The sequence below is a fragment of the Astyanax mexicanus genome, chromosome 16, assembly GCF_023375975.1.
Source record: "Astyanax mexicanus isolate ESR-SI-001 chromosome 16, AstMex3_surface, whole genome shotgun sequence".
NCBI lineage: Eukaryota > Metazoa > Chordata > Actinopteri > Characiformes > Acestrorhamphidae > Astyanax > Astyanax mexicanus.
In genome coordinates, this window is record NC_064423.1 from 16,700,615 (window position 1) to 16,717,936 (window position 17,322).

Sequence of the window (17,322 nt, forward strand, 5' to 3'; positions counted from 1 at the left end):
GACTACATCTGTTGCTTCATTTGTATTTAAAAACGTTACGGACACGCCCACATGTGACTTTCTGAGCGATCCGGCACGATGACATGCGTTGAAGAAAAGTGCCAGTGGACACACACTGCTAGAAGAATCAGGACACTCTTCCGCAAGGGGATCAGAACCAAAACAGAGGGGTAGAGCTAAATGGTAGGGCCAATGGGTAAAATGGGATTGGACCAAAATTTGTAAGGCCCCGTCTTCTCTGTCCCCGTCCTCTGCTCAGGTCTTGTCGCATCTGCACCCTTGCAGATCCTGTCATATATGTAGAAGGAAGGGGCGGAGCCAAACCCCTCATGAACCCCTCCATTTATTTACAATGGTGGTGGTGGGGAGGAAGGAAGGAGGGGAAATGGAAGTCATTTGTGTTTGAATGCAAGGAGACTGTGACTGTGATTAGAGGTTTTTATAGACTGGTGGAAGCTGGTGATTGGTCAAAGTAAGACGAAATAACATTAAAGATTCTTATTAGAGTCTCTTAACTGTGACATTTAGGTGTTTAAAAACTCCAGCAGCACTGCTGCATCTGATTCACTTATGCCAGCACAACACAAACCAACACAGGACCACCAAGCTAGTGTCACTGCAGTGCTGAATATATGAATAACCCACCACCCCATTATTATATTATATAAGCTGCTCTGTGGTGGTCCTGTGGGGTCCTGGCCACTAAGAACAGAGTTAAAGGAGAACAATAAAGTATGCAGAGAAACCGAAGGACTGTAAGTCAGTGCTGAAGGTCTGTAATTATAGAACTCCAAAATGCTCCAATATGCTTAATGGAGCTCATAAGATAGACAGCCAGTGTAAAAACAAGGCCATTTTGTTGTAATGCTGTTACGCTTAGTTTTAAGCTTGTTCCAGATCTTCTGAACATCTATGACTGAGCGAATTTCTTTTCTGTTTTTATTCCAGACGATCTGAGGAACATGGGGAAGTTCATTAAATACTACGAGACTCTGTCATATGACAGAGATTCCTTACTACACCAGCATCAGAGGGTAAAACGGCATCTTCACCCGCAAAAGCAGGTGCTGAAGTTGGACTTTGAAGCTTTCCACAGGTACCTTTTCACGACTCCTGCTGTTGTGTGAAGTTGTACAATCAAGCTACTGTTGAATGCTGCGTCATAAACATGCTGGTTCTGGTTTATCACAGGGCCTTCCATTTACGACTCAAGCAAGACTTTGATGGGTTTACAGATGATTTCAAGGTCCGATCTGGAAATGAGTCACGGACCGGAGATCTTTCTCACATTTACTCAGGAGTTCTGGAAGGTACAGCAAACAATAGCCCAGTGTATTTACAGTGTATTGAGTTTAGCTCTTCTACAGAAACACTTCATAAATATATATGGTTGTGGCTTTGGCCTTTGTCCAGTATGTAGGAAGTCTGTGATGGTATATATGATATAAAATATAAGACATATGTCAATAACCTCTATTCTGACTGGCTGCCTATTGTTTTTTACCTTTTTGAAAAAAAAGAGCTAAAAAAAAGAATAGACCTTTATGTAAACGTGTTATGTTTAAGATCAAAGCCATGATGGTTTCCAAAGCAAGATGTCCATTAAATGTTTTTCCTTCTTTTGTCAAGTTTTGAATATTTTTTTTTGCGTAATGCAATGACATACTACTAATGATATACTAATACACAGTAAATTCAACTTTTGGGAGAAGTCAGTTATTTTGAATTGCCATATTTACTTACTAAGGCAAACTATCAGTGATCGTCTGTTTTCTGGTCAATTTTTTTATACATAAAGTTTATTTAAGGCGACTAGGCTGTCCCATTTTTAAAGGCTCCTTCGAATGCGGCCGATGAATGCAGCCTACGGCTTATTTCAGCAAAAAAATTGCGGTGTCAGCAGAGGAGTCGGCTGTATTATGTGCTATATGTAGTATTATGTAGTTTATAGATATATAAATACCTATGGATACTATAAATATTTTTTATATATTATATCATTTATATTATTTAGTTTATATAATTATTTAGTTTATATATGTAGTATCATGTTTATGTTGTTATATGTTGTAGTTTTTAGATCTATAAATACTTAGATATTTATTTACATAAACTAAATAATATAAATTATTATATATATATGTATTGTTATAAGTGTTGTTAAGTTTATGTATAGTATTTCTATATCTATAAACTACATACTATATATATATATATATATATATATATATATATATATATATATAAACTAATTAATATTTCATTCTAATTTATTCTTCTTATTCTAGTTTTTTCAACTTCATTTCAAACGCCCTTTTATTTGTTTATGTTCAGTTCCACCCGTTCACATTTAAAACATTTAAGTAATTGCACAATTAATTAACCTGGACTTAATTAATTTGGTATTTTGTGGTCTGAAGCAAAACTAGAATCAAAATTTTTCAGCTCTGACTTTGGTTGTGGCGGGTAGAATCTCAAACAGGAAACAGGAAATACAGGCTGGTAGCTGCAGCATTAGCATTAGCCCCTAAACGCAGCGCTACCAGGATGTAAATGCCACCCGACAGTACTAGACTGAAGAAAACTGAGTGTTTCGGTAAGCCAGCGCGATATCAGCTAGCAGTTTTTCCCACATAGCTTGTTTTAACATGGTAAACACGCAGACTACAGTCCAATATACTCACCTCTTAATGGCGAAAGAGCTAGCAGCTATTGCTAATGCTGCTTAGTGCTGTAGAAACTTCACTAAAACTTACACTTATAGTGCTCTACTTTACTGGCTTTACTGCTCCTTAATACCTGACTGGTATAATTCATACATAATATGATTTTGGGGAAAATGAAAAGATTTTAAATGTGCCTTACAGTCAGAAAAATATTTTAAGTGGATTAATTCAAGTTGTTAATGTTTAAATGTCCAAAAAATAAAGAATAATTGATTTTGCTCAGTTTTTATTTTCAAATAAAATATTTGGCAGAAAGAAACAAAAGTTTTTTTTTTGCCTTTTTTCATGATTTTTGTCACTTTTTTCCCCCCATAGTTACAAAACTACAATTGATGATTTTATGTCATCAAAAACACCATTGTTCATTTTATTTTTTACTTACTTGGCCAAAACCTTGGTTTTTATTCCATTTTCATCTGAATAAATTTGATCGCAGAATCCTAAATAAGATATTTTTAATTTAAATTATAATTTAAATTGCTATAGCATAATAAAACTAAGCATAATTTGTTATCAGTAAGTACTGCCATATATATCTTTTGCAAAAGTTGAGTTTGTCACACTTTTATGACGTCAATCTATTCTGCTCCTGCTTGTAGATGAGAATGGCTCCTCCTGTCAGGGCTCCATCCTGGACGGCCAGTTTGAAGGCTCTATCAAAACCCCCAATGGCACCTTTTATGTGGAATCAGCAGATAAATACACCAACAAACACTCAGATCATCACTCCGTTATCTACCACGAAGACGATGTTGGTAAGTGATGAGAGTTTATCTGTTAATGCAAAAAGACTGTAAAAGAAAGACCTGAAAACAGAAGTAGGGGAAGGTTAAAACAAGATAGACAGGTAATTTTAATTAATTAAACTTAAAATTAAAAATTAAAATTAAAATAATTACAATTTATTACAATTTATTCTGGGGACAAATTAGGCAAAACTTACTTTGCCATCTTTTGTTTTTTTGACTTGGATCTATTGTGATGTCACAATGAGAAAATGTGCATAAAACCACTCTGGCACCAATCTCTTAATAAGATTCCTTATAAATATAATAAATAAGAATAAAACTTTCTAGAGCTTTTGAGATAAATTTTAATGAACACATTTGCATGATTTTTATTGAATGTTTCCTTCCTTCCTACTTAAACACTTACTGTGCAAATAAGGAGCGTAATCATTGTAATTTACACAGTATGTGAGTGTGTATATATACTGTATATATAGTCTCATGTCTGTGTTTATGTCAGTGTTTCCCTCCTCCTCATCCTGTGTGTTGAAACATGAGAGGCTGAGGTCTGAACTCTGTGTAGTTACATAGCTGAAGGTAAACAGTGATTAAGAGGTGAATGTATGTGTGTATAGGTGTGTATGCATGGACCACGGCCTACAGACAGACAGTCATGTGATTCCAGTCACACCACAGTGTGCTTGTGAAGGTTACTGTGGCGCATTTCCCATGCCTACAGAGGAGGACATTTATCTGTAGATTACACACATGATATGTCCAAATGTTTGTGGACACTAATTTTTATTAAATGCATTTAGCTATTTTAAAGGTGTCATTACATCGTTTTTTCATTCGTTTTAAAATGTCTAATTGTGGTCTGTAGTATGAATGAATGCCAAGTGAGCTGTTTTTTTGTGAAAAAGTGCTCCATAACGCTGCTTTAGTCCAGTGGAGGAGTGGACAGGGTAAAACGATAGGATTTCGGCTCTTGCTCATAAATATTCATACATACAAACATATCGCCTCTATTTGGCTAAAAGCACTTTGACACCAGGAGGAAGCGAGATTAGAACAACAATTAGATAACATTAAATTTTTACACTATTAACAGTCTTTGCAATGTCAATTGTGCTTCACTGGTGGTGTTCCATAGACAAGTCCCAGCCTCATTTTATTGTTTTGAAGATAGGGTTTTCTCTAATGGGACTTCATACTGGTTTCTACATTACATTTAGTCCCAAAAGTTCATAAATAGCAAAATTTTCTCCAACCATAGCAAAGTCTAGGCTGCGACATCATAAAAGACTGTTTCAAAGTGAAAGAACTCTTTGTATACACCAAAGACATGTGACCAATGTTGAAAATAATTTCTAAAATAGAACTGATTCCATCATTCTTGGCTTTTGGTTATCCACCTTTGCACACAAACAATTGGGCAAAAATTGTGAAAAATTAAGTTCCTTGTTTTGCACTTCTGTACCAATGAGGTACTTCAGCCCCAACCTAAAAGTGAATGTCATCGGTCTCAGCCTGGTTCCTAACACTGTTCTCTTTCTAGCTCAGTGAGTGAGGATATTGAAAACACATGATTCTGATGTTGACTGATGTTCTTGAACTGAATTGCTCATTTGTCGATCATTCAAATGTTGTTTCCTTGGTGGAAAACATGTTGAGTTTCTTTTCCATGTAGATGTTTCACAGCATGATGGCCTAGGCTTCTTGCTGAGATTTGATTAGGTTTCACTTGCGGTTGCCTCATGGAAACGCCCAATCAGCACATTCACAGCCTGCGCCAGATTCCTAACGAGGATGGATGCAAATTCTAAAAATATTTCTGCAGCCTGGTGGTCACCATTAGCCTCCCGATTCCCAGTGTGTCAGACTGTAAGATCATTTAGCTAGAGATTTACATTGCTTTATAATATTGTTGGTTTAGTCAATCGAAAGTAATCCCACTACTGTTTTTCAAATTAGCAAAAGGAAGAAAAGCAAAAAGACTGGAGCACATTAACCCAGCCTGAGACAGTCTGCACCAGTAAAAAATAACTAACACCAACAAACACTTACATACTCTATCAAACACAAGCACGCACTAGTTAACACCAGCAAATACCAATGAACAGCAGCAGGTGTTAACAAACAAAAAGATCAGTAAATACCAACAGACATGAGAAATTACCAGCAAACCCCAACAAACACAAACAAATGTCAGCAAACACCAACAAACACAAAAAATTATCAGTAAACCCCAACAAATACAAACAACATCAAACACAAACACATACCAGCAAACTTAAATACAATCAAACACCAACAAATACCATAAAAATAACATCAGCAAATTTTAGCACTAATAAATACCATCAAAGAAAATATGTCTTTCTTTCTTTCTTTCTTTCTTTCTTTCTTTCTTTCTTGCTTGCTTGTTACCCTGCCCCTTTGTTATCTTCCCCAGGTGTTCCTTGTTTCCTCAGTTCTACAATTTTCTTTTGTTCTGTCCTGCTTTGTTTGATCCTCTTTGTGGCTAGTTTTGTATTCTGTTTTTCATTTGCTTTTCATTTAATTTTCATTCATCCATTCTTCCTTAACTCTTGCTTTTGTTCTTTCATTAATTTATTTCCTGCTTCCTCCATATTTTGTTCTTATTTTTTTTTCTTTCTTTAAGTTTTTTCTTCTTTCTTTTTTCTCTCTTTCTTTAATTTCTGTCCTCCTTTTTCTTCCTTATTTTCTTTCTTTCTTACTTTCTTTCTTTTTCTATTTGGTGTTACATTGAAATATTAATTACGTAATGAATGAAGTAAAAATGTGTGCTTTCAGTTAAGGCTGGGCTTTAAATCTGACGTCCCAGTTTTCTAGATAAAGTTACAGCAGTTTTGATAAATTATTTTCCACAGTCGTGTTTAGATTCTAATGTAGAGCAGGAACTAGTTCAGTCAGTTCTTGAGAATTTTGGTACTAATCTTAATTTAGTTCTCCGGGGTAAAATCAGCTTCATTTCTGCTGTTAGGACGTTTCTGTCCAAAATTTGATTATTTACTCTGCTCTCCACACGCAGACACAAACACACACACACACACACACACACACACACACACACACACACACACAGGCATGCAGCTTTAATCCAGAGTCTGGAAGTGATTTTGTGAATGGGTCAGTGGCCGACATTAACCCTCCTTCCATCTCCTCCTCCACCTCACATGCTCTGACTGCTTTCTGCAGCCAGTCACAGGTCCAGGACCAGTTCCATCAGCCCAGTTTATTCTAAGCCAGGCAGAGTCCGTCCCTTCAGGAATCCTCCCTTGCTGCATTAGAGTGGTGGGATTTCTATTGGCCCGCCGCCGAACGCCAGGATGGTGTGATCCAGTCACACTGGTCGTCTCTATAAACACTCTAAATGCTGCGGACAGAACATCATGACATTGCAGTTCTGCCAGCTGTAGACTTTCATGCCATTTATCTTTAACCGCATGGCGATACAGACAACCCTCCTGTCTGCTGTAGTGTAGGAAGGTTAAATGTTAACCAAACTATAGCATGAGTACAGAGTGTGATGCAGTGGTGTGTAGGTGCTCATCTGGCCTTGGGAGCTTCCTGTAACAAGTTTATTGTAGAATAGCAGGAAAAGCATAGAAAATGCTTAGAAATCCAGTGTTTCTTACATTTAATTTTTATATGACTTGTATTCGATTGCAGTGTGACAGTATAAAAAAAACCCAAGATATTTCATGCTCATAAACTCAATAAAATCAATTTGACCTCAGGTTGCGGAACAGTTCAAAATTAGCTAGGACAGTAAAGCTTTTCTGCTGTATAATGTAGACATTCTGTCTCACAATGTTTTAAAAATATTATTGCACCAAAGATACCATGTCTTTTAAGGATGTTTTCACTCCTGAATGTTTGGTCCGCACCAAGGTTTGTGTCTTTGTTACGTTGTTTATTGTATATTTTATCTGGTTAGTTTTGGTTTCACACTGCAGTTTTTTAAGCAGATTAAAGAACTTCACATCCTGTCGTCATAAGCTATGTTGGCCCAGTATACTTCATATTAACTGGTTTGTAGAATTTAGTTAGTTATGAGTTCAGTAAGTCGCTTTTCCAGGTGTTGACTAATTATATAACAGTTAGTTCTGACCTCACAATCTGATTGATTGAGAAGTGTTCTAACCATGCTGATATAGCAGCAGATAGCAGCAGCATTAGCTTAGCACAGACTAGCTCCCAACCAAGGCACGCTCGCCCAAAGCCCGCAGCACTTACTCGACTTTTGTGGGAAAAAAGGGAAAGAAAATCCATCAGTCACCTCGGCCGCAGTCTGACACCCAGGCTTGGCTAAGCTAAGCTAATGCTGAGCTAAAGCAAGCTAACCAACACCACCCAGTAAAACAGGCAGAAATGCCCGCAAACATGCAGCTTTCACATGAAGACGACTCCACGGAGCAGGAGAGGAGAGTTTTACTGTTATTTTAAGGTCCTAACGCTTACCATCTTTGCTTATTCCCAAGTTAAGTTTTAATTTCAAGCTAAAGTTAGTGTTGTTAGCCTGTATAAACCATACACTGTTTTGTAGTTACAGTTCTATTACAGTTTACTTGTTTGTGGAACTACTTTCCGCATATTCATTATAAACTTCTTAAGGTTATTTGATTTATTTTCTTTATTCATTTTGTAAAAAAAAAAATGTTGTATAAAAGCAATAGAACACTCAAGGTTGTGTGTTATCGCAAATAACATCACGGCCGTGATAATCTACGGCCAAATCACAGCCGTGATGTTATTCGCGATAACACATGACTCTACCGTATTTTACTCCTCTTTCCCGCCGTCCTCCCGTATTAGTATTTTCCCGTAAATTTCCCGTATTATACTAAATAAAAAAATATATAGGCCACAGGCGACAATGCACTGTGTGTCTCTTAACCAATCGTGTTGCCGGTTCAAGGAGAAAGTCCCGCCTTTCAGGAGAAACAGCCAATCAGCTGGCTGGTTTTGCGGAGCGCAGTTTAGTGTGGGGGAAGCCCCGCCCCTCCCCTCGCTGTGAGTTCAGGCAGCTAGTCGGAGCAGCTGTCGTTAAAACTAATCTGGATATACGGAGATTTTTCTAAAAGAAAGGTAACTAACCATGTAAACTGTGATGAGATTGTTTCTGATAGCTGGTTAAAAAGACTCTTCTCTGAATCAAAACATAAATTAAACCCACTGTGTGTTTAATAAAATCCAGCTTGTGACTCAGTTAGCTTAACTTTAGAATTAGCTAGATAGATATTCAGGGTTTGAGAAAAATCTACATACATATAATGCCCTGCCCTGATGTGCCTGATCAGCCAAAACCTATAATTTCCAAACTCTATTAGTTCAGGGCTAGTTTTAGGGTTTGTTAGAATTTGTTTAAATCTCAAGTATTGTGGTGTAATGTATTATTTAGAAGGGGTAGAAGAGATGGTTGAGCTGGAGAGAGAGAGAAAATGTGAAGAGGGCTGAATTTAACTGAACTGATCAGGATTGGACTGAACGATAGAAAGAAGTATTAATGAAAGATTATTAATTGTGTAGGCCCCTTAGGACTATTATTTACTTATGGAATATATCTGATCCATGTCCTTTTTGTAAATTTGTGCACCCTTCAATTTCAATTTTAAATCTATTAAATAAATAAAAAATAATATATATATATATATATATATATATATATATATATATATATATATATATATATATATATATATATATACATACATATTAATTTTTAGCCCTCGGTTGGGCTGTTGGGGCGGCGGAAAAAATCCCTTATTTTTAAGTCCAAAACTTGACAGGTATGGTGTATGATCCTCAGTAATCCTCAGATACCTTTGATTTCCGTTTATAAATGAAAGTTAACCTAGAGATAATCTAAAATTTAAGCATTTGTGTTTATACTGCTGCGTGAAGCGCCTGCACACCAAGAGAGTCAGATTTCAGTACAACACTCATTCCACACACACCTGCTATTTTGGTTCGGACTCAAACTGAAAAGTTCAAAATCCAAACCAAAAGGTAGGTGTAAAAACAACAAGTTTAAGGTGTAATTTTGACCCATTCTTCCTGCAAACACTTCATAAGGTGTGCAACAGCACAGGGTCATCAAACCCTGTCAAATCCTCTTGTTCCACAGCTTTGCCTTGATGTGTGTTATGTGTGCAGTATGTAGCTTTGCATTGTCCTGTTGAGAAATGCGAGGACAACTCTGGAAAAGATGTGATCTTGAGAGCAGCATATGCTGCTCAAAGATCTCAGTGTACTTTTCTGTATATCATCACTGTCCAATAAAAAAAAAACAATTATCTCTATTTTTGTCGATTTTTAGTTTACTACAGAATTTGAACAGAGAAACTGTCCCTTACACTGTGCCAAAATTTCTTGATAAACGGACCAATAGAAATTCTTCAAAATGACCTGAAATAAACTCGTTGACTTCCATTGAAAGTTTACAAGGTATTTTTCTCTCTCCTGTAAAGTTGCTGTTTTGGAGATAAGTTTAAAATCAAAGCGTTGTTTAGGTTTTTACATCATTACTATTGCAAAATTGCATCAGTTCCAACTCTGATTGTGTTGTCAATTACTGGTTTTGTTTTTGATAGAGAAAAAGGTGTTAAAAAACATTTTGGGACCTATATTACCAATTTTAGTGCACTGGTCAAATGCACATCATGCAGCTTGATTTAGGGCTTATCTTTGGCATCGTGAGGGTGCTACAAATACACCTTGCGCAGCATGAAGCGCGCAAAAGGCATGTACTTATCCTCTTAATTATTCATGGGTGTGTTTTGGGCGTAACATAAAATAAAAACCAATCAGTGTGACAGTTGTCATTTCCTTTAAGAGGCAGGCACACTCTGACTTTGGTGTGCCGATATCTTTACAGCGCGGCACTTTTGCGCGTCTCAGCTGAGGATTCTGACCTGTGTGTTTATGCTGTGAAGGTATGCCAGCAGCTTATTTAAGGAAATAGCAATGTAATGCAATGTTTTATAATTTATTCTTTTTATTGTTGAAGTAATAGCTGGATTTACACATTGCACTCCTACATGACTAAGATAGGATTGGGCGACTGACTGTTGACTTTTGTCAGGGTTTTAATCAGTCAGTGGCGCGCCTGTTTTTTCCGCTGCCAAGACAGAAAGATGCCAGAAATTTACCTGAACACACCTTACTTCCAGACCTCCACGCCCATCAGTGTAGATTTATTTCTAAACTCTATTATAAAGCTATTTTAACAGTGCGGCCACAAGGTGTAAAAATAGACTGTTGATGGGGTATAAGATAGCAACGACCATCGCAACGCGCCTTGTGCAGGGTGTACGATAGGGTGCTATATGTGTGTTAAACACATAATCAGAATTGTTGCATACTACAAGATTGCAAAGGATTTTTGCTTAAAATATGTATGTATATAACTGATTTCCTTCTGTCTTTCTTTGCAAAAAGAAAATAACAATACTTTTTCCCCAGAAATATGACATGTAGAAATATGTTTCAGCTTTTGTCTGTGATTAAAGCGATAAAATACAGCAATGTCTCATACACGTTTCATGTTGTGTTTGTTAGGTGAATAAAATCATACAGCTCTTAAATGAGAAACAGCTTTGGTTTTTATCTTGATTTTCTACATTACGCAAATACATTTCTGCTGTAGTTACTTTATTCCATTCTTTTTTAATGTCTGAAACACTTCTTTATCAGTCTGTAGACATTTGCCAATGTCCCTCAGGGCTGCTGGCGTCCGGTTGAGAAACTGTTTCAGTTCTACAAAAGATCTGACATTGAGAAGGACACTGAAACATAATCGTCTTTATCTTCTGGTCCATCAGACTGGCTTACAGAGACGATTCTGGAAGTCTTCCTCTCGCTGGTCAGAGTGCATAATTATGGGTTACTTTGGAGATATTCTGCCTTTGTTTACTCTGATTTGGGTTTCAGTGATTACTCTGTGGTTTAATTGGATAAGGGTGTAGATGTTTGGGGTGTAGAAGGATTTTGGCATACATTAGGCTGTCATTAGGTTGAAAACAAAACTTTTTAAATGTAAATTACTGGAAAATCTACAAATAAAAAATAGGTAGATCAGTTCAAGAACAAGAGTCTTTGGACAAATTAATCCAATATTTACTTTAGTATAAAAAGGGAAAAATATGTATTCATAGCCATGTCATCTCTCAAACATGGTGGTGGCACTTTAAACGTATGGGCATGTATGTCTGCCAAAGAAATTGGGCTACTAGTATCTATGTTTATGATAATATGACTGCTAATAGAAGCCGCAGGATGAATATTGAAGTGTGTAGTGCTCCATATTTTGCTCTGATTTAGTCAAATGCTACAAAACCTATATTGTGCAAGATGTTTTCACTTGCTCAGAAACTGTAAAATGGGTTATATCGTAAAACTGTCGCCAGTAAAATTGACGCCCATGTTCTTTTTCTGTGTTTGTGTGCAGACGACTCTGTCCTGGGAGGTGGTGGCCATGCCGGGTTCTGCGGTGCTGCCCGACTGCAAAGCCTCATTCAAAGCCTCAGACCGGTCAGACATGACCTCACCTTCCAATTCCTCTTCCTCATAAACACACACACACACACACACATACACACTTGTCCTGGATCAGTCTCTGTCCAAACTGGTCACTTTGTTCCAGTCCGGTGCTCCTCCACTCTCTTCCTGGGTGTTCTCCATGCAATAAACTGCAGTAAATTGCAGTTTAATCTGACCGCATCAGGAAGTTATTCAAAATCAGGAAATGACACTTCAGCTGGGATGAGATCAGAGAATCAAATTTAACTTTAAGCGTAAAACTAAGTTAGCTTGAAGGGTAGCAGTTGAGGTGAACAATTGACTTTTACGTTTCTTGCCCATCATTAAACTAAACTAAACTAAACTAAACTAAAGGCTCAAGCATTTTTATCAAAAAATGGCAAAAACATAAAACACATAAACATATAAATGATGGTGTTTTCTCAGAACAAACACTGAAACTATAATAATTCACATTTTATTGATAATGGAACACAAATGTTGTGTCCACATAATTTATCCACTTGTTTTTATTCATTACAGATGACGATTCATCACAGATTGTTAAAAACATCAGAGACTATAATTTATTTGTTTAATCTACAGCCCCAAATCAGAAAAGGCTGAGACAGTAAGAGGGAAAAAAGTAAATTTCTTAGACGTTTAAAGACTTTTATTTGATTGAAGATTTTTTTATTTATTGCATGTTTAATGATACGTACCTTTAGCATAATAAAAAGATGGAACAGGGACAGGGATTTAATTCAAGTAATAAGGTTAAAAATGTCATGGTGATTTTAACATGGGATGGTAAACAGTATCTTTGTAAGGACGTTATTAAAATGAAGGAATTCATATATTTATCTTTTTACAGTGCATAATATCATTAAATGATTCAAGGTTAAGGGCATAAACACTGAAATATTTACTGTGCATTTTGCAAAAATTTAAGACGTTTAGCTTGGCTTGATGGCTTGTGACATCTATTATCCTCTTGATTATATTTTAGAGGTTTTCAATTTAGTAAATTAAAGAAACTCATAATTTTTAAGTGCTCTCTTATTTTTTCCAGAGCTGTATAATGGGAAATGAGAACAGTGTGATTTATTCTTTTGCTAAAAACAGCAAAAAAGTAGTATCCTAATTTGGTTCCTTAGGGGTGGGTGATATTAGTTAATCTTTAACAATGGGTAATTTACTAGTAGTTACACTGTTAATACATGGATTGTTAATATGTGACTATACAGTCAGGTCTCTGACTTTTGCTTCACCGTACTGTAAATGAGTAACGGTCAAACAACATGAATAAGACATATTTCTAACGGATTATGCACTTGGAGCATTACTTACTGCTTATAAACTTGGATGATTTAGATGGATTAACATTTTTTTCTTACAGCCGTAGAGTGTTTAAGTGTAAGTGAAGTGCAAACTCTTAAGGCAGACGGCAGTTGTTTATTTTGCGGCCCTGTATTGAGTAATGACTCTTCCAGCAGCTGTTTGGTGTGAAGGGCTCGGGGTCTACTATCTCTGCGATCTACAAGACCTATTGTTTGTGGAACTGGGTTGGATTGAGGCCATGCTGTAATCACCCACAGTTCTGGACAATTGACGTCTCGCCAGATTACACGCTGTTATATTTTTAAGCGCATATTTATGGTAACACATCATTTCCAGTCGTGGGCCTTTCTTTATATTAGCTAAACAGATGTGCACCCTCTACCTTGTTTGGCTTTAACCCCTCAAGTAATGTTTCTCAGCTTGTTCGTGGGCAAAGCGTTCAATTGTATGTTTTGACCAGCAGGAAGGACCGGTGTCCAGGTCAAAGAGGACAGTGGACCAGACCAAAACCACCTGCCTCCTACATCTGCATGCAGACCACTTTTTTTATCAGAGGTTTGGCAGCGTTGCGGCTGTTGTTGCCCAGGTGAGCCAAAAATCCAATACCCAGGGTTCATTCAACCCAAACCTAACCTTGAATTATTGAAGACGTGACATCACAACATCAAACTTAATACTTTCTTTAGTTACCAAATATATGTAAGTTTATGAGTTGGCATGCATTCCATACACATAAACTTTCTCATATTAAAATATACATAGAGGTGCAGGTCATTGAGGTCAATTTAGTGAAGTGTCCATGGGTGGGAAAAGTATAGCCCTCACAAACAGCGTGCCAGGTCCTTTACCTTCCCTCGTAATGCTGGGAACACACAGTTCCCTTGAAACTGAATCGCACAAATTTGGACATTATGCAATGTTTGTATGCTGAAGATAAGGCCCCAAGCATCCCGTGGTCTACCGGAAAGTCTCATTCTGTCCTGGTGGTCCCCACAAATTCTTAAGACCGGTGTCGCTTCTATAATAACTGTTTCCGTGTATTATTTGTGACGGAAAGTTACATAAGGTTTTTGCTCTTCTAACAAAAGCCCGATAAAAGTTAGCCCACTGGCTTCCCCCATTCACACACTCTACTGTACTACACTGTTTGTTTATTTTCATTCAGATTATCGAACACAATCCAACTCCAACTCCTGTTCCCTTATCAGAGCGTTGTTTTTACTTGTCATTTATTTCACTTATTTTATATCAGTTATTTTATATCAGTTAATTTGGATTTTCCCCAGAAAAAGAATAAATTCTCAATACACTTTATATTAGATCATTATTGAAATTTACACTACACTCGACAATGGCTTCTACATAATGTCTGTAAAAGAAAAAATGTTTATGAGGTATTATCACAATCCAGTGCCTTTTGTAGTCACTTAACTTAATAAGAGACTCAAAACTTATGAAAAAAATACACATTTTAATTAATTATAGGACTTCAGATTACACAGAATCATATGATCCTAACTTTATTTCCTGCAATGAATGCGCCCCCTGCCATGGTAAGCTGCTTGACAGGTTAAATTTCTTTTTTGAAAATTAGCATTTGATTAAATTTATTGCAAAAACTAACAGTTAATTGTAGCTTGCTGTTAGTGTATAAACTCAGGGTTTCCATGTTAGCTTGTGGCTATTTGGACTTTATTACAATTTGAATGTTAGTTTGTTAATGTCAGTAGCTAGCAAGTAGTTTTAGATCACTGTATTTTAGCCTGAGGATAAATTCAGACATTTATTGCAGTTCCCTTTTGAAAAATCTAGCTAAAGACTAGCTTTAGCCTGTATAAAATGCTCTTTAATGGTCAAGAGGTTGTTTAAAGCAGATCGTCCAGGAATAAAAAAAATTAAACTTGGTAAAAAATCAAATCATGTTCAAATCGTGTTCATTTAAACTAATTTAAACATTTGACTGGGTCAAATGTTTGGGTGAGTCATTGTAGTCCAAGTGTGGTGCAATTTGGGTATTGTAGTTTAGTGAGTGGTGAGTGCAGAAAGAGCTGAGTGCGAGGGAGACAGGAGCGCAATCAGCGCCAGACGTGACACCATTCATTACTCTTTAAACCTTTTGTCTACTATTTTATTTGTTGAGAAAAAGTGCAATACATTTTGTCATTGTTTTGTAAACAAAATAACACGTCCTATAGCTAATAAACATATGTGCTAAATCTTACTCAGGTTTAGGGTCATGATCATATCTTATGCTGGTCAGGAGCTACACTGTCTATCCAGCTTCAGCAGTTTGACTGGATTTTTTTGCAGGGTTTATTTAAGAATATTACATAAGTAATCATTATGGTCGGGCATTGCGTAGCAGCAACGTGCAAAGATTATAACACAATTTATGTAAATATGTTACTTAGCAACCACCTAGCATCACCTTAGCAACCACCTAGCAACACCTTTACAACCACCTAGGAACTGCTTAGCATAACTATAGTAACCAGCACAGATACCATAGCAATGCCTTTGCAACAAGCTAGCAACACCATAGCAACCACCACAGATACCATAGCAACACCTTAGATACCACCTAGCAAACGCTTAGCAACACCTTACCAACCACCACAGACACCATAGCAACCACCACAGATACTCTAGCAACACCTTAAATACCACCTAGCAAGCAGTTAGCAACACCTTAACAACCACCACAAACACCATAGCAAGCGCCTAGCAACATTATAGAAACAACCATTTTAGCTGCCCAACCATCCTTTTTTCTAGTTATAAATTATGACAATTATTACTATAAGCTTTATTTTAACTATTAGTATTTCTACTGATTAAATATAACTAATATATTTATTCAGTCAGATCTGAACCGTGCGTCATCTACAAATAAATAAAGCGCTGGTGACGTATGAAGCTCTTCCAGGTAGACACTTTTCTAATAATGTTGTAATGGGAGTAGGATAAGTGCAGAGTGTTCATGGAACAGGGAACAAGTGCCCAGATGAAAAAAAACCCATGTGGCCTAGTCGCGTGTTCGATCAGCGTCCACAACTGCTGCCATCCCTCATCGCTGTGTAGAAACATGCCTGCTATGTCCCGACCGACGCTGATAATTCGTCGGCTCTCGGTGGCCTGATTGCTGCCCACTATTTTGGAAGTCATCCTAGTCGGACGTTTCACCAAGACCTGCTTGGCAGTCTGGACACTTTATCCCAGAGAGGTTGTCTTTTCTTTGGGGAATATTGAGACATGGGATTTTGACAGTGAAATGAACCAGAAGTGGCAAACAAAATCTGCTCGACCTTGACCAAAATTCTGAAGGACAGAGAAGCTTTACAGAAACATTTAATATTTCAATGTAATTATTATGTAATAAATAAATATAGGTATTGTTGTATTTGGAAGTTTATCAAAAGTCTCATTCCATCATTTTTTTTTTCATTTTGAAATGTCTAGTTGTGGTCTCTAGCATGAATGAATGCCATGTGACCCGTTTTTTGTTAAAATAAATGTGCTCTGGTGTTTCTGTATAACCCTGCTTTATTTCACTGAATTACTGGTCTCTGAAAAAAGACAGGATTTCGGCTCTTTCTCATGAATATTCATACATGCAAACATACTGTATCGCCTCTGATTGGCTAACAGCACTGCAGCAGAGACGCCTACCTGCCTTCCCCCATATAGTCAATTTTACAGCTCTTAAACTTAAAGGACAAAATGTTTTCAGAGATACAGCCTTAGTTATAAAGATATAGCACTGAGTGCTAAGTAAAGTTAATCCTTACATTCACTAGCTACAGCAGAAAATGGAGTTTAAGGAAGAGTTTCATGTGCAGCATGCATATATACAACTCAGAGAGACCTTTTGTATTTCACAAAGAAATACACTCTTTAGAAATAATAGATAAAACATTTAGGTTAACAATTAAGTTACATTATATTTCAGAGGTTCAAAGGCTCCAAAATTGTCCAAACTT

The 17,322-nt window shown here is 36.8% G+C and overlaps 1 protein-coding gene across 1 annotated transcript in view; it reads left to right on the plus strand.

Moving 5' to 3' along the window:
• Positions 1–17,322, plus strand: part of si:ch1073-396h14.1 (disintegrin and metalloproteinase domain-containing protein 10) — a 58,788-nt gene that overhangs the window by 11,689 nt on the left and 29,777 nt on the right. Inside the window, exons 4-8 of the mRNA XM_049465966.1 lie at positions 949–1,096; positions 1,192–1,310; positions 3,326–3,481; positions 11,931–12,013; positions 13,806–13,928. Of these exons, the coding sequence (XP_049321923.1) occupies positions 949–1,096; positions 1,192–1,310; positions 3,326–3,481; positions 11,931–12,013; positions 13,806–13,928 (629 nt within the window). The remainder of the gene's footprint in view (positions 1–948; positions 1,097–1,191; positions 1,311–3,325; positions 3,482–11,930; positions 12,014–13,805; positions 13,929–17,322) is intronic.